Source organism: Trichomycterus rosablanca, chromosome 1, assembly GCF_030014385.1.
Source record: "Trichomycterus rosablanca isolate fTriRos1 chromosome 1, fTriRos1.hap1, whole genome shotgun sequence".
Lineage (NCBI taxonomy): Eukaryota > Metazoa > Chordata > Actinopteri > Siluriformes > Trichomycteridae > Trichomycterus > Trichomycterus rosablanca.
In genome coordinates, this window is record NC_085988.1 from 43835409 (window position 1) to 43854048 (window position 18640).

Sequence of the window (18640 nt, forward strand, 5' to 3'; positions counted from 1 at the left end):
GCTAGTGTCTAAGGGTGCATTTACATGAGAACTGCACCTTTGTTTCCTATGGAGTGCTGCTTAGCTTGAGTGCACTGTGCTTTTGGGCAGCGTTGGGCTTATGATTTTTGCGCTTGACACGGCGCTCAAAGTTCACCTGATTTAACTTTGACCCAGTTTGCCACTGACCTTTTCAAAGCCTCCAATGAGACAAACTGTTTGATATGACATAGTAAAAGCGACTCAGGCAGTACGAACAATGTTTAACATGAGTTATTTTACTAAAACAACGACCAAGGAATTCAATTAGTGGAGAGAACTTATGAACAGTAATAATTAAGAGAGGTTTAGTGTTCTTGTGTCGTTCTTTTAATACATTAAACCTTGTTAAGCTCTTTTTTAAACAATGAGTGTTTTAGACTCTTCGAAAAGCTGATTCTAACTTTTTCTCAGAACCCCGAGCTATAACACAAGTTTAAAAGTGAAACAGAAGGAAAATCCAGCTAAACACAGATACATGTGGACACATTCAGAGTGAATTTGATGGTTATTCCACACAAATGCAGATTCGTCTCATATTCGCACTTTGATGACATTTTACTGCTCTGCTCAAGCCAAACGCTGAGCAAAGCTCCGATTTGTGTTAAGGCTTGCGGTTTTGCCGCTTCTCATGTGAATGTGCCCTAACTTTAGCTTGCCAGTTTGCCTACACGGTTTGCAAACCCAACTTGGAGTTTACTCTTTTTCTTAGTTCTTTGTGTGACTCCAGGACATATACAGTATATGATATCTTGTATACATACATACATAAGCTCTGAGGCAGGTGAAGTTGAGAGAGCTGCGTGGCTTGCTAGCTTGCTCAACAGATACGGATATATTCTCAGCCACTAGTGCTGACATTACCCTGTGGTTCAGAATTGACTGAATATTAGTGACTAAGTCATATTATGCTGTGTACAGTGATTCTGAGAGCCTTGTAGTGTGCATTAGACGTCATTCATTCTCATTCCTACAGACATTAAGACAGTTTGTGTGTGTGTGTATGTGTGTGCCCCTTGGCATCTGAAGAATGAATAAATATTCTCTTTCTGAAGGCCAGAAGGCTCACAGTGTCGTTTTTGATGTGTTGCTGAATAAGAACAAACATCTGGCTCAATTGCAGCATGTCGGAACATTGCTGCCCATCAAGGCGGTTTTGATGTTATATGTTTATATTCTTTGGTTTTAGCTGTTTGCTCATCATCCTTATATTTAGTCCATGTTCTTTAGATCTCATTCCATATGTGTTACTTCAGCAGTATGTTTGCATATGCTAATGGAAATCAATATGATTTGCCTGGCAAGATGTCTGTCTGGCTTTTTGGTGTCTTGGTTTTAGAAGATGCACCCAATGCTCTCATTTTGTACATATATACAGACCCATTTCTGGAAAAGTTAGAAGACTTGGTAAAATTCAATAAAACAAGAAAATGTGTTAATTCTTTTTAACCTTAAGTACAAAGAAATAACTTAATGTTGAGTTGAACTGAATTGAATTGATGTTGGCTGACCAACTTGGTTGTTTTAAGTAAATGTGAGCAGATATTAAATTTGATGCCTGCAGCAAACTCAAAATAAGAGTGAACTGTTTACTAAAACAGCGACCAAGGAATTAAATCAGTGGAGATAACTTATGAGAATAAATAGTTAGGGCTAACTTGATACCACTTTTTTATGTCCGATACCAATGCTGCAAATTATACCAATCCGATACCATCATTTCTTCTCTAACAACTAAGCAGTAATAATACATGTCTCAATGCACCATGGTTAAACTAGCTATCTAAATAACAATGCTCAGACTGTGAAGTAAATAAGGAATAAATACAGAACCTACAACATCACACTTATGTAAAACTGCTGTTTTTATTTTAACTTTTACACACAGAACATTTAGCAGCATTTTTGGTTTCACTTACGTTCGAGCTGTCGTTCACGTGATACATCTAGCTTTACGGCGTGTCGTCCAAAGTGTCTACAATTGGAAGTTGTGGATGTCAATCAAACGCGATGGACCAATTAGAATTGACCAGAGTTGAGATTCTGCCACGTTTTTAGATTATTAAACCCTGCTGGATTTTGAGGAGGACATCTGTGGCTAAACGGGAAACGGTGTAATTTGTTGTATTTCATAACACTAATGGATTAATCATTGAGGATGTGAGATATCTCCAAGCCGGGACAAGATTTATCTTAGGTGAGCGATTTATCATTTATAAAGTGATTTTTGTTGTGTTTTTAGATGTGGCAGTAGTAGATGATTTTTTAAAATGGTAAAAGTTTAGGTAGATCAGTGTGGTTTATTTCTGAATGGCTGTGGAGATGAGTTGTAGATGAGTGGCACATGTTAACGATGTCATCAAGATGCACCTTGTTACGGCAGTTGCTGAGTAAGCTGGCAATAACGGCGCTCTGTTGGAACGTATCTTCGTGTGTTATTTGCTTTACACACAAACAATGGGCTCATTTACATTAAGTGTTTTTTACATTAGGCAACGGTATCAGATCGAATTACGTGTTTTTTTCTTCCGATATCCGATCCAGTGATTTGGGCCAATATTGAGTATCGGATCAGTGCCAGCCCTAATAATAATAATAATAATAATAATAGTAATAATGTTCCTATGTCATTCTTTTAATACAATAAACCTTGTTAAGCTATTTTTTTAACATTGAGTGTTTTAGACTTTCTCAGAAAAGCTGATTCTTACAATTTCTCAGCACCCCAAGCTATAACACAAGTTTAAAAGTGAAACAGTAAGGAAATATAAGAGTGAACTGTTTACAGAATATTCAAGTTACACCATTTTTAATTATTTTACAATATGCAGGTGAATTAGTAACAGGTGAGGAAATCATGATGGGATATAACAGGAGGATATACCAAAGGCTCAATCTTTGCTAACAAAGATGGGTGGTGACTCACCACTTTGTTCCAAACTTCATGTGAGAAAAAAGAACATTTCTCAATGCTATTCCAGACCAGATGCAGCATTTCAAACCACCTATTCTAGTAGTGTGTCATAATACTAATAGCACCAGTGACCCATTGTACACCCATTTCCTACATATAAGAACCTAAAAGCGGTCTTTCCTGGTAAAATGGCATTTCAGCTCTTTTCAGTAAATCATCAACAAGCCTAGCTAACCAATATGGACCTACTCTTTTAGATTCCAAATGGTTGTTTGGTTTTTAAAAAGGCTGTCAAAGCTGCTGAACAAAAATCCTTGAATTGCATATGAATGACTAGTTTCCAGACATACAGTTTCATAGAAATCCAAAACGAATCAGAGAAACAAGGTTAGAACCTGATTACCTGCCTTAAATACAGCTGGTTTTGTTCATTTCCTGGAAACCGTGTAGTGTCATTATTCTGGTTTTATTCATCATTGTAAAGCTTTTTACATGCCCATTCAAATCATTTGCAGAAATCTGCTTATGATCACTGCACAGTTGTACCTGGCGGCAGTATATCGTCCTGGTACTTGCACTCCCCTGCCAATTCCACCTCTGTTACATATTTGTCTGCAAACAGAATCTAACAACATCATTTGGAGTGCAGGCCACATTCACAAACCTGTCAACAGCCCATTCTCAACCCGGTGTCATTTCACACACGTGCTATCTCTCCTCTGTATCATCTGGACTACAGTGGCGTCCTGTTTAGGACATCACTGTGGCTTTTTTTGTACATTGACACTCATGTAGAGTGGCACCATAACCAAAGCTGTTAAAGACTGAAGTGCTACTGGAGTCCAGTATAAACCTCGCCTCCCAAAAGTGTAGTGTAGGCCTTTTATTTAGAAGTGCTTTTGCTGAGTAGATTCCACTAATGTGTCATTATCATGAGATCAAAAATTTTAGAGAGTGATGTGTGTATTGGACCATATTACAACCCTTGCTTGTAGGTATTTAAACATTATAACACTACACAAACATGTTTGTAGCCTACCCTACACAAACATGCACTTTGTAGTTCTACAATTACTGACTGTAGTACATCTGTTTCTCTGCATGCTTTGCTAGCCCACTTTTATGCTGTTCTTCAATGGTCAGGACTCTCCCAGGACCACTACAGAGCAGGTATTATTTGGGTGGTGGATCATTCTGAGCACTGCAGTGACACTTGCATGGTGGTGGTGTGTTAGTGTGTGTTGTGCTGGTATGAGTGGATAAGACACATCAATGCTGATGGAGTTTTTAAACACCTCACTGTCTTCAGTGTTTCGGGGGGCCGGACCGCGGGTGAAATAGTAAACACACCCAAAAAAGCTATTTACTATGTATACTGGATGTATTGTCTGTGCTTTGTGTAATTGTAGTTCATAATGATAATGCAGAAATTTTATTTATTTTAATAATTTCCATTATCCTACCTCATACAGTGTTTCCTTAAAAAAATCAGTGTGAACTGTGAGCCTGCTTTTTCCTGACGAGAGTAAGCGTCAGGTTCCATATTTGTTACTGCCAGTCATAATAGCTAATAAATGTTGATCAGTGAGTCTGGATCTGGTTGGAGATTTAAGGTGTTTCAAATTCGAAAAAGTCTGCTCACAGAAGTACTGTAGATGCTCCCGAAAACGGTAGTTACTTTGAGTGCATGTTTTATTGAGATCAGGGAGCTCAGAATGGAAAGAGAAGCATAAAAATTAAACAATGTGCTTGAGTTTTGATTTTGGATGCATAAATGCGGTGATCTCAGGGAGCAGGTCGTTAAAACATTTCAAAACTCGCCCCGACTCAGTCAGCGGATCTCAGTAAAGCACATCTTCAGCTCAGACAAGAATTCCTGAAACTGCCTGTAGTTAAGAGCATTAGCTTTAATGAAATTAACACAGGACACGAGGATTTTCATAACGAAATCCCACTTAACTGCTTTGCAACACAGTTCAGTGGCTGCAGTCACTCATCTCTCTATTGATGCGCCAATCACTCCCCTCATGCTTGGAGCGCCACCCGTTGGATTGCTGCCGTATAATCTACTGAGACTCCGGGTGGCCAATTTTTGTTTCCTCTGTTATTTTTTCCCCCGTTATAATACCCACACACCACATTTTACAGTTTACATTTTCAGCATTTAGCAGACGCTTTTATCCAAAGCGACTTACACAGTGAGCGGAACACAATGAGCAATTGAGGGTTAAGGGTCTTGCTCAGGGACCCAACAGTGGCAACTTGGTGGTGGCGGGGCTTGAACCGGCAACCTTCTGTTTACTAGTCCAGTACCTTAACCACTGAGCTATCACACCACCACCATGTCAGTGTCACTGCAGTGCTGAGAATGACCCTACCTGCTTCTGTGGTGGTCATGTGGGGGTCCTGACCATTGAAGAACAGGGTGAAAGCAGGTTAAAAAAAAGTATGTAGAGAAATAGATGGACTACAGTCAGTAATTGTAGAACTACAAAGTGCTTCTATGTGGTAATTGGAGCAGATAAAATGGACATTGAGTGTAGAGTGTAGTTTTAATGTTCTGGTGTGTGTGTGTGTGTGTGTGTGTGTGTGTATGAATGTATGTATGTATGTGTATATAAATAGGCATTCTAATGCTTGATTGAATTTTGTTGCTGATTACATGGACAAAGAAAAAGCTGGAGCAGGGGATTCATTCCTGCACTACAGCCTTCAAGCCCATGTACATTTTTACATCTTTTTTGATAATATTAAACAAACATATTGTTTAAACAACTTTAAAATCTGACTTTAGACACATTAAAACTATTTTAAACAACCGCTAAGTCATAGTATTTCAGTGCTGATAATTTGTCATTTGCATTATTTTTTTTTTACTCCAGCAATGGCCAGTTGTAATTCTGACAGATGTTTAGATAAAATGCAGTGCACCTCTGCGCTGATTGTCACCTTGATGCCTCATAATGGTCTCTGTGTTGTGACAGCCTGTTCTCTCTGCTCTGCCAGGTCTGCCTCATTTCTCCAGCCATCCAGAGAGCGTCTCTGTGCACCCCGGGGGTAATGAGGTCCTGATCTGTGAGGTGAGTGCAGATCTGGCATCCTTCACCCACTGGGAGAAGAACGGTCTGGCCGTGCAGGCGGACACCCGGATTGTGCAGCTGCCCAGTGGAGCCCTGATCATCAGCAATGCCTCGAAGGCTGATGCCGGCCAGTATCGATGCATCATAGAAGGACTGGGGCAGGCCAAGACCAGCCAGGACGTCCAAGTAGAAGTTTTAACAGGTATGGAAATTTATTTGTAGTGGGTTCTTAACTGTGTATGCTTGGTACATCACTCAAAAGGATGCTGATGGTGTATATGAAGCACAGGCAGCACCAGCTGATTGAACTACTCTAATATTAAAGGCTGAAATGGCTAAAAACATTCTGTATGTCTAGCAGCTAGACGTTAAACATAAAATGTTTGATTTCTACAGTAAAAACAAGTTAGCTCATCCTTTACAGGGAACAAAGTACTGCACATTGTCTGTGTTTAACATATGTGGGGCATAAATTTAGCATGTACATGAACAATCTACAGCAAAATGGCATATTTACATTTTTTGTGTGGAGAATATGTTAATTTCACTTTAAGGCACATTTTTTTCATCTGCAGCTTCAATCAACCCACCAATTCTCCATTTCAGCATATGATTAATGCTGGAATAGAAAATTTCCATGCACTGTGATGTTTATTTAAAGAGTTTCCACATTAGCAAAAATAGCCAATAGCTTTTATTTCTGAGTTGCTTTAGTTTTTAGACATTCAGTCTATTATTGTATTATTTTCGCTGCCTAACAATTCCACCTAAATCATGAGCCATGAATCTTACCAGCATTATGATTTATGTGATGATGCATGCACTGGGTGGAATCAAATATCTGACTGATAATTAGTACACTCATCAACCACTTTATTAGGTACACCTATCTGGTACTTTCATTGATTATTTTATATCTTATTCATCTTTTATTTCCATACATATGACCTTTGTAGCTTTACAGTTACTGACTGTAGCTCATCTGTTGCTCTGAACACCCCATGGTACCCATCTGGGCTCAGAGGCATCTGGGATGGACCATCACACAGTAGAAATTTGTATTGTGGTCAGACGAATCAGTATTCCAGGTCTTCTTTGGAAGAAATGGGAGCCGTGTGCTTTGGACCAAAGACGAAAAGGACCATCCAGACTGATATCGGCAACAAATCCAAAAGCCAGGGTCTGTCATGGTATAGGGCTGTGTCAGTGCCCTTGGTTAAGGTCATTAACACTTCTGTGATGGCAGCATTAATGCAGAAAAGTACATTGAGATCTTAGCGCAACATATGCTGCCTTCAAGACATCTGCGTATTGTTTAACAAGACAATGCAAAACCACATGCTGCACACATTACAAAGGCATGGCTGGGGAAGAAGAGAGTGCAGGTACTAGACTGGCCTGCCTGCAGTCCTGACCTGTCCCCAATAGAAAATGAGAGTTTTGAAATGAAAAATGTGACAATGACAACCCCGTACTGTTGAACATCTTAAGACGTGTTTGCGGGAAGAACGGGACAAAATAAAAGCTGAAACACTAAATCACTTGGTCTCCTCGGTGCCAAAACGTCTTTTAAGTGTGGTGAAAAGTAATGGCAACATTACAAAGTGGTAAATACTTACTGACCCAACTTTCTTGGAATATGTTGCAGACAATTAAATAAAGGTTTAATAAAGGTTTTTAATTTGCTCTTTAACAAAGGCGCACTGAGTGTTTGAAGAGTGAAATTTGTTTTTAGTGCATACTTTAATGAAGGTTTTTGTTTCCACTTCTGCTGTGTGTCAGATTCTGCTGCTGTAGAGAGAATGGAAGTCTTAATGGACCCATCTGCTGTGTCTAAGCCTGTGGGAGAGGTTGTGATATTACCGTGTGTTGTAAAGGGCTTCCCACTCCCGGTCATTCGCTGGATTCAGAACAGCAAGGTTATAGACGAGAGGTAAGTGTGTGTGATGAGTTAAGTTTCTCCCATGTGATGCTTTCTTACTTTATGTCATCCAATCATCCACAGCTTGCAAAGAGTAAATATTCCTACACTGGTGCAAAAGCAAGCACTCAGTTTTTTTCTGCATCAACCAGATACTTGTGATGGGGTGAAATCTGCTGAGCATGCACTTATGCACTTAATGCAGTCTTTACATACGAATGCCTGGAGATTTTAATATCAGACGGAAGTATGCAGAGTGCTGCAAATGCCAGATTTCCCTGTTTACACAGTATCTTTAAGTAGGGCTTCCATTGCACATACAAAAATAAAGAACAAACATGACTTAAGATCCTGCCTCTAGTTTATTTTTTATCCTCTTGAGAAACCTGAGGTTACTTGCATATTCACTGCATCAATAGTGCAGTTGCTGAGCAATCATTGGTACAGAAGTCTATCATACTAGCCCACCACCACTGAGATCCAGGGTTGAATCTCTGCAGAGATTGGCAACAGACGAGTGTGCACAAGGTGCCATAATGGACACACCAGAATGACAGCAACCTGGGTTCGATCCCCAGGTGGAGCAGCCGGGTCCTTTCTGTGTGGAGTTAGCATGTTCTCGCCGTGTCTGTGTGGGTTTCCTCCTAGAGCTCCGGTTTCCTCCCACAGTCCTCCGACATTAAATAAATATTATTTGTGACAGTGAAAGACAACCGATCTTAAGAACAAAGAACATAAAAGAACTATTCAACAACACAAAAGGAAAAAACACTCCGAAAAATCTTGTCAATAACAACTAAAGCAACACATATAATGAACATACATGACATTAAAAACTAAACCCTAATTGGATACAGACATGATTGGCTGTGTCTGGGTTGGGATGGCCCTGGGATGGATTGGCACCCTGTCTTTAGTATTCATGCTCTGTTCCCAGTGTTTCCTGCTGGAAACAGCCCTGAATAAGATAAATCCTAGTGCACCCTACATGCCTTTTAGTATCTAAAATTCACTGCATCAGTCACAATACTACACACAATCACAAAAACCTTATTAACACTCACTAATAACACAAGTACAGTATATGGCTGGGGGATGCAGGTTGCAAGGTTGTTTTATGAAATATACAAGATCAAGACATAAAAAACATGTAAAAGGTGGATGGTGCTGCTTAGTGGTGAATTGGAACCAGGACTACAGGTGCCATGCATTCCAGCCTTGTGCCCAGTGTTTCTGTGTGGCAAATACACTGATTTAGAAAGATAAATTAACTTCTAAAGGTGCACTGATATGGAATATCTAATTTCTTCATTGTCAGGGCTTTCAGTATAGAAATTAAGACTAGATTCTCCCTAATATGCAATTTTTTGTACTTCCCATTTATGAAGTTTAGTTGAAAATAGGACACCTTGCATGTTCAATGGAGGGTATAGCTTACACTGATCCAAAACATCTCAATCCCACTGTATTATCAAGTATTTCTCAAAGTTTATCATTTTGTTTATAGCTCAAAAAGAGGCTTTTTAAACAAGCAACTATATTTGCTTTGCTTTTTGTGTGCTGTCCTAAAGGCCACATGATGACAGTGCCCAATGGCGGGTGTTTTACCAGCACATGAATGCCGGTTTCCTGACGCTGTCTGGACATTTTGCGTTTGAAGAGTACAATAAGCATGGCAATAAAACAATTTTAATGTCGATAATTATTTTTTTAATGCCTGTCTACAGATGTCAATATGCCCTTAAAAGTTTTGTAGCCCTAAAAACTTCCATGTTTCAGTGAATTACACTATTATTGTGAATATGGAGAAGAGGACAGCTGCTGCTGCAGCCCACGGGCTTTCAAGAACTGTGTCTCAAATCTTATGCTCTCACATCGCTGCTTGATTAATTTGACATGCTATAGAGTACAATTGTATGGAATCCAAGGCAACAGAAGAAAAGACCGGGGGAGAACAACAAACCGAACTACCTGTGTGGTTTCTCGCACTGAGCTACAGATGTTCAGTTTTTGAGCTTCTGCAACCACTGAATCACTCACACCACTCACCAACACGTAAACAAGAAGCAATGCTGTGCTTTATTTTTTACACTGTTTAGTAGAGTGACTTTTTCAGTCTACCTTGTTCTCGCCCATATAAGTACATATGCAACTGGTACAGCTGATTGAAAGCAATAATAAACCATGCTTAAGTCTTCGTCTTACTTTTCAGCTCTTGTTTTGCCTACCTACAGCCAGACACAGCCACCATTCATATAGCCTCTTCTGTAAACTAAACTATGCCTAAATCAGTGCCACGACCTTCTAATGAAGCAGTCAGAGAGGGTACATTCACTCTGGCTTAAGCACGGCACACGCTGGTCACTTCTTCTGAATGTAAAGGAGCTATTATCCAGTGTGCTAATTGCTTTCAATAGTGTTAGCATAATGGCAGACGTAACCCTCTGGTTTTAACTGGACTAAATTCTAACATGCACACTTATTTTAAAGGGAAGTCATTTGGAAAATAGAGGACTTTAGATTGTATGTGCTAGTGTGGCTTCATTAGCATCCCTCTTTGATAGTTGTTCTGGGTTAGAACGTTGGCTTCTAATATACGATAATGCGAGTATTTTGTGCCTATTTCCTGAAGCGTTAAGGAGCAACTACATTTTGAATTAAGGTCATTTTGTGTCAAAGTGATCTTGGAAATTGAATACTAGTTGGATTTGCGTGTTGTGTTGTGTTCTGCCATGGTGGAGCTGTGCTTGTAAGTAAAATAAGCTGAATGAAAATAGGGAAATGGGAAATGTCTGTGTTTAAAAAAGTCATCCATCCATCCATCCATTTGTCTATCTATCTGTCCGTCCGTCCATCCGTCCATCCGTCCATCCACCTGTCTGTCTGTCTGTCTGTCTGTCTGTCTGTCTGTCTATCTATCTATCTATCTATCTATCTATCTATCTATCTATCTAAATAGGGAAATGGGAAATGTCTGTGTTTAAAAAAGTCATCCATCCATCCATCCATTTGTCTATCTATCTGTCTATCTGTCTGTCTGTCCGTCCGTCCGTCCGTCCGTCCATCCACCTATTTGTCTATCTATCTGTCTATCCATCCATCCATCCATCCACCCATCCATCCACCCACCCATCTATCCATCCATCCGTCCATCTATGTACAAATAGCTCTTCTGCTGCACATCCTGTGCCCATCCAGTATGTAAATCAACTCTTAGCACAGCTGTAATCTGTCCCCTAGCCACCTACTCTTAGTCACTCATTTTGATGTCATTGCATTTATTCTATTTACCCTGCTTAAATGAATTAGTTTAGAGATAAGTGTTAGCATTTACAAAGTAAATAAGTTATTGTCTTCTCACTTCAGTGCATCATCTCACGGATGGAAAGAAAAAGTCATCATCTGGTTAGCAGGCTATAGGAGTTACCCAGTGTCTTGTATTTATGACTTCAGGTATATAACCTAGTTGAGTTTTAAGTGTTGGTAAATCTTAGCTTAGCTTATGGCTGTTTGCAGGGTTTTTTATATCACTACTAGTGCCATTATCTTCTGTGTTTATTAAAAAGTTTGTTTTAAAAGACTGTTAATATATATATATATATATAGGGCTGTCGTGCTAACCGCAATTTTGAAATATCGCGGTATAGACCAGCCAACCGCAGGGCATGCCAAGCAACCGCAACACCGCGATATTCACGTTTTTTCTTTCTTTCTTCTCTTTTTTTTTATTGTTGCAGGGTCCATCTTGTTTTATACGCTTACATTCGTGCGTAATAAATGTTAAATAAATTCATAATGAAAATTAGCTAAGAGCGACATTTTCCCGCAAACTGTTCTCATGCGTTGCTGCTGAGTGTCAGGCTTTGTGTTTTAAAATGTAAACAATCGCAACAGGAATTATAGGCAAGTTTAATAATGATTAAATTGAGTTCACACTCAATAATATACTTGTAATTTAGATGACATTTAAACAGCCTTGGCGAACTAAAACACTTAATTGACGGTTAATATGGCATTGCAGCCTGCAGATTCTCTCTTGCTGGCTTGCTAGACTTTCTCTGATCTCTAAAGTCGCATGCAGGTACAGTACATCTACAGTGTATTAATGCAACGAGCACCATCAGAGAGGGTTTTAGTGCCGAGGGGAACATCACTACCCCACTCAGATCCTCTCTAAAACACATCAGGTGAACATGTTGGTTCGTCTAGCGCGCATGATAACGCAGGTTTAAACTCTTACAGACTTTATTCTTTATTCTATTTTTTTACCATATTTTGATTAGATGTGCATTTAAAATATTTAGCCTAAACACTTTTTTTTTGTTTCACAGTGTATATCTAGCCTAAGCTAGAAGCTTATTTAAACCTTTTTTTATAGAGAAAAGACGCGCATCCCTGCTCTGTTCTGTATTTAACAATAAACACGCATTTCATTGGTCTTAAAGCTGTCCCATCTTTGTCATTATAAATCAATAATATACCGAATCATAGCCTAACAATAAAGCTTGTTTATATAGCTCTAAAATCCAGATAAATTAAGTAATTAAAAAAAAAAAAAAAAAAATGGCGATATAACCGCATACCGCGATATTGAGACAGGCTGAACACCGCAAGGGGAAATTCTGTCACCGCGACAGCCCTATATATATATATATATATATATTATTTTTTACTTGACAGTATCTTTAAATGCATAACAATTCCAAAGCTCTAAATATTGGATGGAACCTAAAACTTTAAGTAACTAAACCTACTCACTATAACACTTTCAATCAGTGGGTCCTGCTGCTTCAGCCACACCTGTTCCTTACCATTGCAAAAAAAAAATTGAGCATGTTATCATGTAATGTCCATAAACAAAGACTGAATTTTACAGAGCTCCTCAGCACAACCCAGTCTATTTCCAATGTTGTACAATCAAAAGTCATTTGTCCATGTTTTACCTTGCTAGAGGTGCCCTGGTGAATGTTAATGTGAAAGTGCTGTTATTATAAGTATTATAGTTTGAATATTATGTTATTATGGATGCCTCCAATGAAGCTTGGTCTTTGAGTTGTTAGTCCACATTTCAAATACATCTAACTATATCTAATCTATATGTTAACTGATCTGAAGTAAATACCACAGTAATTTCATTTTTTTTATTAACCGCTATATTCTGGTCATTGGTGAACTGAGAAACTCTTGCTGCAAGGCAGGACTTCCCTAAACAGGGCGCCAGTTCTTTGCAGGGCTTCGGCCATCATGTCTGTGTAGATGTCCAGCTGGCCAGTAGCAATTTGAGATTAATGCTACTATTGTTGAAGCTGCCAAAACTGTGTGAATATGAGGGTTAATGAGATGCTTCCTAGTTTTCTTTTGTATAAATTCCTCATTAAGCACCCACCAGTGAGAGATCAGAAAGTCTGTGTTCCAGGCTTTAGTTGAATGCAACAATAGGCCATACACTCTTACAGACTACTGAGTGCTAAATATAAAAAAATGTCTCTGCATCACTCAATAATGACTGTTCTAAGTGCTTCTTACACCATTGGCTCAAGAACTATTCAATAGAGCTTTACGAGTTGGGTTTTACTGACAGAATAAAACCATACCACACAATCCAAGATGAATATGTGCGATGCCAAGCATTGAATATAGTGATATAAAGCACATTACCATTGTACTTTAACACCATTATACTTTTTTACATTTTTATTTTCATGCTTCTCACTCTGACAGTCTGAAGACTAAACCATGCCTCTTGTAGACTCTGAGCCAGGCTTGAAGTGCCCAATCTCACTAATCTGAATTGTGGACAGGCAAAAGCAAATTCCAAGAATGATGTTCTAACTATTAGAGGTAGGCTTTTTAAATTCAGTGCAGGTTCTTATGCCAACAACTACATATGAATCCACATGGTTTTATTACAAGACCTCAACAACAACTAAATACAGATGAGATATTGGGGTGTCTACATACTTCTGACCATGTAGCACAAAACATTACTCAATACTCATTACTCAATACATTTAAATGTATCACAAGATACTGACTAAGAAATACTGACACCTGACCTTTTTTTTTTTTTTTTTTTTTTTTTTTTTCTTCACAAGATCTGTGCATTTCTACCATCAAGGTGTTAGTCTGTCTTGGGTAACAAAACGAATGTGTCCGTCTTTTATCCAGTAAGCTTGAAAAAGTGCCTTCCTTGTCCACTAACATTGATTTTATCTCTGATTGTTTTTCCAAACTCTGTACTTTCTGTGCATTGCTCTTTCTTCTACACATTTTTCTTCTCAAAGTAAACCAGGTTGTGACTGGTCCAATAAGAATCACTATGAGTGAGTTGTAGATCACAGTCTTTGGGCTTTGAGGAATTCTACTATATTTCCTATCAGTGCTAGCCAGTGTCCTGACATCAGACTACTAAGAGTAATGATGAGATGACTTCTTTGCTTCTTTGCTGCTCCCAATAAAAAATGTATGCTGTTTTTTTCCAAGAGATTGAACTGCAAATGGATGGTATGAGAGGAATAGGATGAGACGGAAAATGGGAGCTGCAAAGGTGACTTAAAATATATGCATTTGAGTCTACATCTGCCTGTGCAAACCTCCCGGCAACCTAACTCCACTCACAGTTATGGAACGGTCAATTACTCTGAGTATTACAGCTTACATATATTGAATTAATTAAGCTTCTGAACCTAAAGTGGAGGTACTTTTTCATATTCTGGGAACTGACTATATTTAAAGGAAAAAGAACTGTGCTGTTTACAGAGCCTAAGGAAGTCACCAGTATTCTCTGTTCTTTTTGCTCATTAATTATGATTGTGCAATCATGCTTCTGCAGCACATACAGGGAATAGAGATGTCAGATTCTTTAACAAATCATTCTTTCAGCAATTATACGCATAATAGTACCATCCTAAGTCAAAATTTTAAGACTGTAATGTGGGGGGATGCAAAAGCACTGCAAACACTTCAATTAGGTTGATCTTGTAAAGTGGTGTCAAACTCATTTTCACCAAGGGCCGCATCTGCATTATGGTGGCCCTCAAAGGTCCGGTTATAACGTATCCTGCTGTGATTGCAGTCTGCCTTTTAGTCTTGGACAATTTGTTGTTTTTCTTGGAGGCTAAATTCTGTGTTTGGTGTAAAAATGCCAAATTTATACTGTATTTATACTATATTTATAATGTATATTGTATTCCTTTACCACAGACACGACCTCATAACACAAGAGACGTACTGGTTTTTCTTTTTGAAGCACAAACTTGTATTCACTTTCCCATCATTTAATTCCCTTCCTTATGCTTCAATTTTCTCTTCTTGTACATTTTGTGATAATTTGTAAATATTTCTCAACGTCACTCGTTGGAAACCGCCTCAGTTAAACGCTGATGTGGAAACACTGTCATCTAGTTGCGGGATGCGGTCACTTTGCGGGTCACAATCGGCATGCATTGTGGGAGATGCAGTTCATGTATGATTTTACAGTGTATTTAAGACAATTGTTCTGCCTTTGCTAAGAGTTTTTCCCCCTTTCTCAGCTAGACAGACAGACCGTTCCCTCCAGAATACAGTTACGTCGGTTTTATTTGCTTCCCAACTGTACACTGTGTGCATCAGAATGGAGTAAAACTATAAAATACAAACAATAAAAACAACTTAATACAGTACATGCACATAGCTGTAGTTAAGTGTCACATCTAGTACAATATGAAATTTAACCAAACGTAAAATAGCGCTAACGAGTTAGCATTTTGGTTAAAAATACTAATTGCTGTAGTAACGGTAACAACCGTATTTAATTAGGGAATTATGGTAAATTCATAACTGAAATGCTGTAACATACTAAACATTTACAAACAACTGAGAATATAAATGTCTACTACTTACAGACGATGATTCTGTATTGGATTGCAAGAGAATTAACTTCTATTTATTATTGTTTACACTACTGACTTTACCCTGCGTTTTTTTGCCGCTAAAACGTGAAAGTCACATGGCTTCTTACCAAAGGTTAGATGCCATGACTACGATGTCAACGGTTGCCGCTTAAATGCGCAGGTGTCGCATTAAATTATAAGTACGTCTCTGTAACTACTCGAACCATCACAACAATCATATGTCTTTTAAGCTCTCGTGGGCCACATAAAATGACGTGGCGGTCCTTGAGTTCGACACGTGTTGTAAATCAATCATTGCTTGATTTACCAGTCGTTTGAGCTACTACAAAAAAGTGCTTCTCTTCAAACCTGGTTGATAGAAAAGCTCTAATTTGAATAGCTTTTAATATAGATGCCACCAGGTTGGAATGCCTTCATCATCCAGGAACTGCTTACACACACTGGCCAGGTGAGGCCGGGCATTGTCCTGCACCAGAAGGAACCCAGGGCCCAGTGTAAGGTCTGACAATGGCTCTGAGGATTATATCCTGGTATCTGAGAGCAGAGAGGGTACCACTGAGTATCACATGAAGGCTTGTTCACCCCTTCAAAGATATGCTTCCACAGACCATCACTGACCTACGTATCTTTAAACCGGTCATGCTAGATGATGTTGTGGGCAACATAACCTTTACCAAGTCATCTTCATCTGTCACATGCTCAGTATGGACCTGCTGTCATCTGTCAAGAGAACACGGCGCCAATCGCAGACCTGCCAGTTTTGGTGTTCTCTGGTGAATGCCAATCAAGCTGCATGACAGTTGACTGAGCAGAGGTCCTACTAGAAAATGTTGGGCCCTTGTACCACCCTCACGGAGTTGGGTTCTGACAGGTCAGAAGCATGCACACCAGTAGCCCGCAGGAGGTCATTTTCTACAATTTAGGTAGTGTTCCTCCTGTTCCTCTTCACACAAAGCTGCAGATAACCGCCTTGCTGCTGGGTTGATATCCATCAATGGGCCTGCCCATCTCTCCTTGTTTAACGACCCGTGTCCTGGTATCTCCTCCATGCTTTTGAGATTGTGCTCTGAGACACAGCAAACCGTCTTACGACGACATGTATGGATGTCCCGTGCAGCCTGAATGGGCTGCGGGTTTCTCCTCATTCCACCAGTAATTATATTAAAACAGAGTAAACAGAGAAAGATTAGCCAGGAAGGATACAGAGAGAGTAATTGTCTGTGGACACCACCTGCAAAACTATTCCCTTGTGTGTGCATTAAATTGTGCGTGCTCTATTCAATTGGAAAAATGTGATTATTAAGATACAGTTTATAGAAATTAGTTTGCTAAATTAAATGTATGAGTGATAAATTTGGTTGTCAAGGTCTAAAACAGTTCTCCATTATGTTGTTATTATTTTTGCATGCTGTGCCTGGAACGTATTCCACTCAGGGTATGTCCTGGCGTTTGTAATTGTAATGAATATTAATGGTGATGAGTAAATTGATAGTAATAAAGAGATGAGTCGTCTGGGCTGTCCGCTAGGTAAAATGCCCATCATCCCTAGCAAATGCCACCTGCATTCTGATGCTCACTTCTCTCTGTTCTTCCTGTCTGACTCTCGTCAAAGTGCTGCGATGGGCAGAGCCGCTAAATGTTTAATTGGGGGTCTTTGCTCATTTGGCGAGCTGAAATAGAGATTGCTGGCAGACTCCATTTGCACTGTAATTGCTTCTCTAATGGCCTTCCGACAGCGTAATGCATTCTTGATGGCTCCCCTCGCCGCACCGTGCCCGTCCCTCATACATTCTAATACTGTTGAGTTATCCACGATGTTCTGACCCTCAGAGGCCCGACAGAGACCTTTGCTGAGCGTTCAACCCCCGTGTGCACACAAGGCACACCAGGCTTAAATAAATGTAAGAAATAAAGAGCTGCAGCCGACCTCTCTCACCCTGCTCTGCTTCCTGTCTTTAAAGCTGTTATTAACAGAGGGTTTTAACATCCCGTTTAGAATTAATAGATTTACAAATCGTATCTCTGGTGGGTTCTTTTGTGATTTACTTCGTCAATGCACTTTTTCATTTGCTCTGCTGGTCGAGTAAAAGTTAAATTCTTGGCAACTGTAGTTGTTCTGACCTCCAGCTGGAACTGATTTATGACCAAATACTTCAACCCAGCTTGTAGATTTATATTTAATAACTGGTTAGAAGTCTGTTATGCTTTCTTAAGTGACTTTCTGAGCTGTGCTACTTCCAAGGACTTGGTCTAAAGGTGTCAAGAGTTAAGCTCTCGCGGGCCACATAAAATGACGTGGCGGGTCGGATTTGGCCCGTCGGCATTGAGTTTGACACGTGTTGTAAATCAATCATTGCTTAATTTACCAGTCATTTGAGCTACTAGAAAAAAGTGCACCTCTTCAAACCTGGTTGATAGAAAAGCTCTAATTTTAATAGCTTTTATTATAGATGCCACCAGGTTGAAATGCCTTCATCATCCAGGAACTGCTTACACACGCTGGCCACGTGAGCTCGGGCATTGTCCTGCACCAGAAGGACCTCAGGGCCCAGTGTAACCACTGAGTATCACATGAAGGCTTGTTCACCCATCCAAGGATATGCCTCCACAGACCATCACTGACCTACGTATCTTTAAACCGGTCATGCTAGATGATGTTGTGGGCAACATAACCTTTACCAAGTCATCTTCATCTGTCACATGTTCAGTATGGACCTGCTGTCATCTGTCAAGAGAACACGGCACCAATGGCAGACCTGCCAATTTTGGTGTTTTCTAGATTATTAAGATGGTACAAAAGTGGCTCAGTGGGTAG

General features: G+C 39.5%; 1 protein-coding gene across 1 annotated transcript in view; it reads left to right on the top strand.

The window, feature by feature from the left end:
- neo1b (neogenin 1b) overlaps positions 1-18640 on the top strand; it is a 120484-nt gene that overhangs the window by 38837 nt on the left and 63007 nt on the right. The window contains exons 3-4 of the mRNA XM_063003352.1: positions 5939-6214; positions 7795-7945. Coding sequence (XP_062859422.1) covers positions 5939-6214; positions 7795-7945 — 427 coding nt within the window. The remainder of the gene's footprint in view (positions 1-5938; positions 6215-7794; positions 7946-18640) is intronic.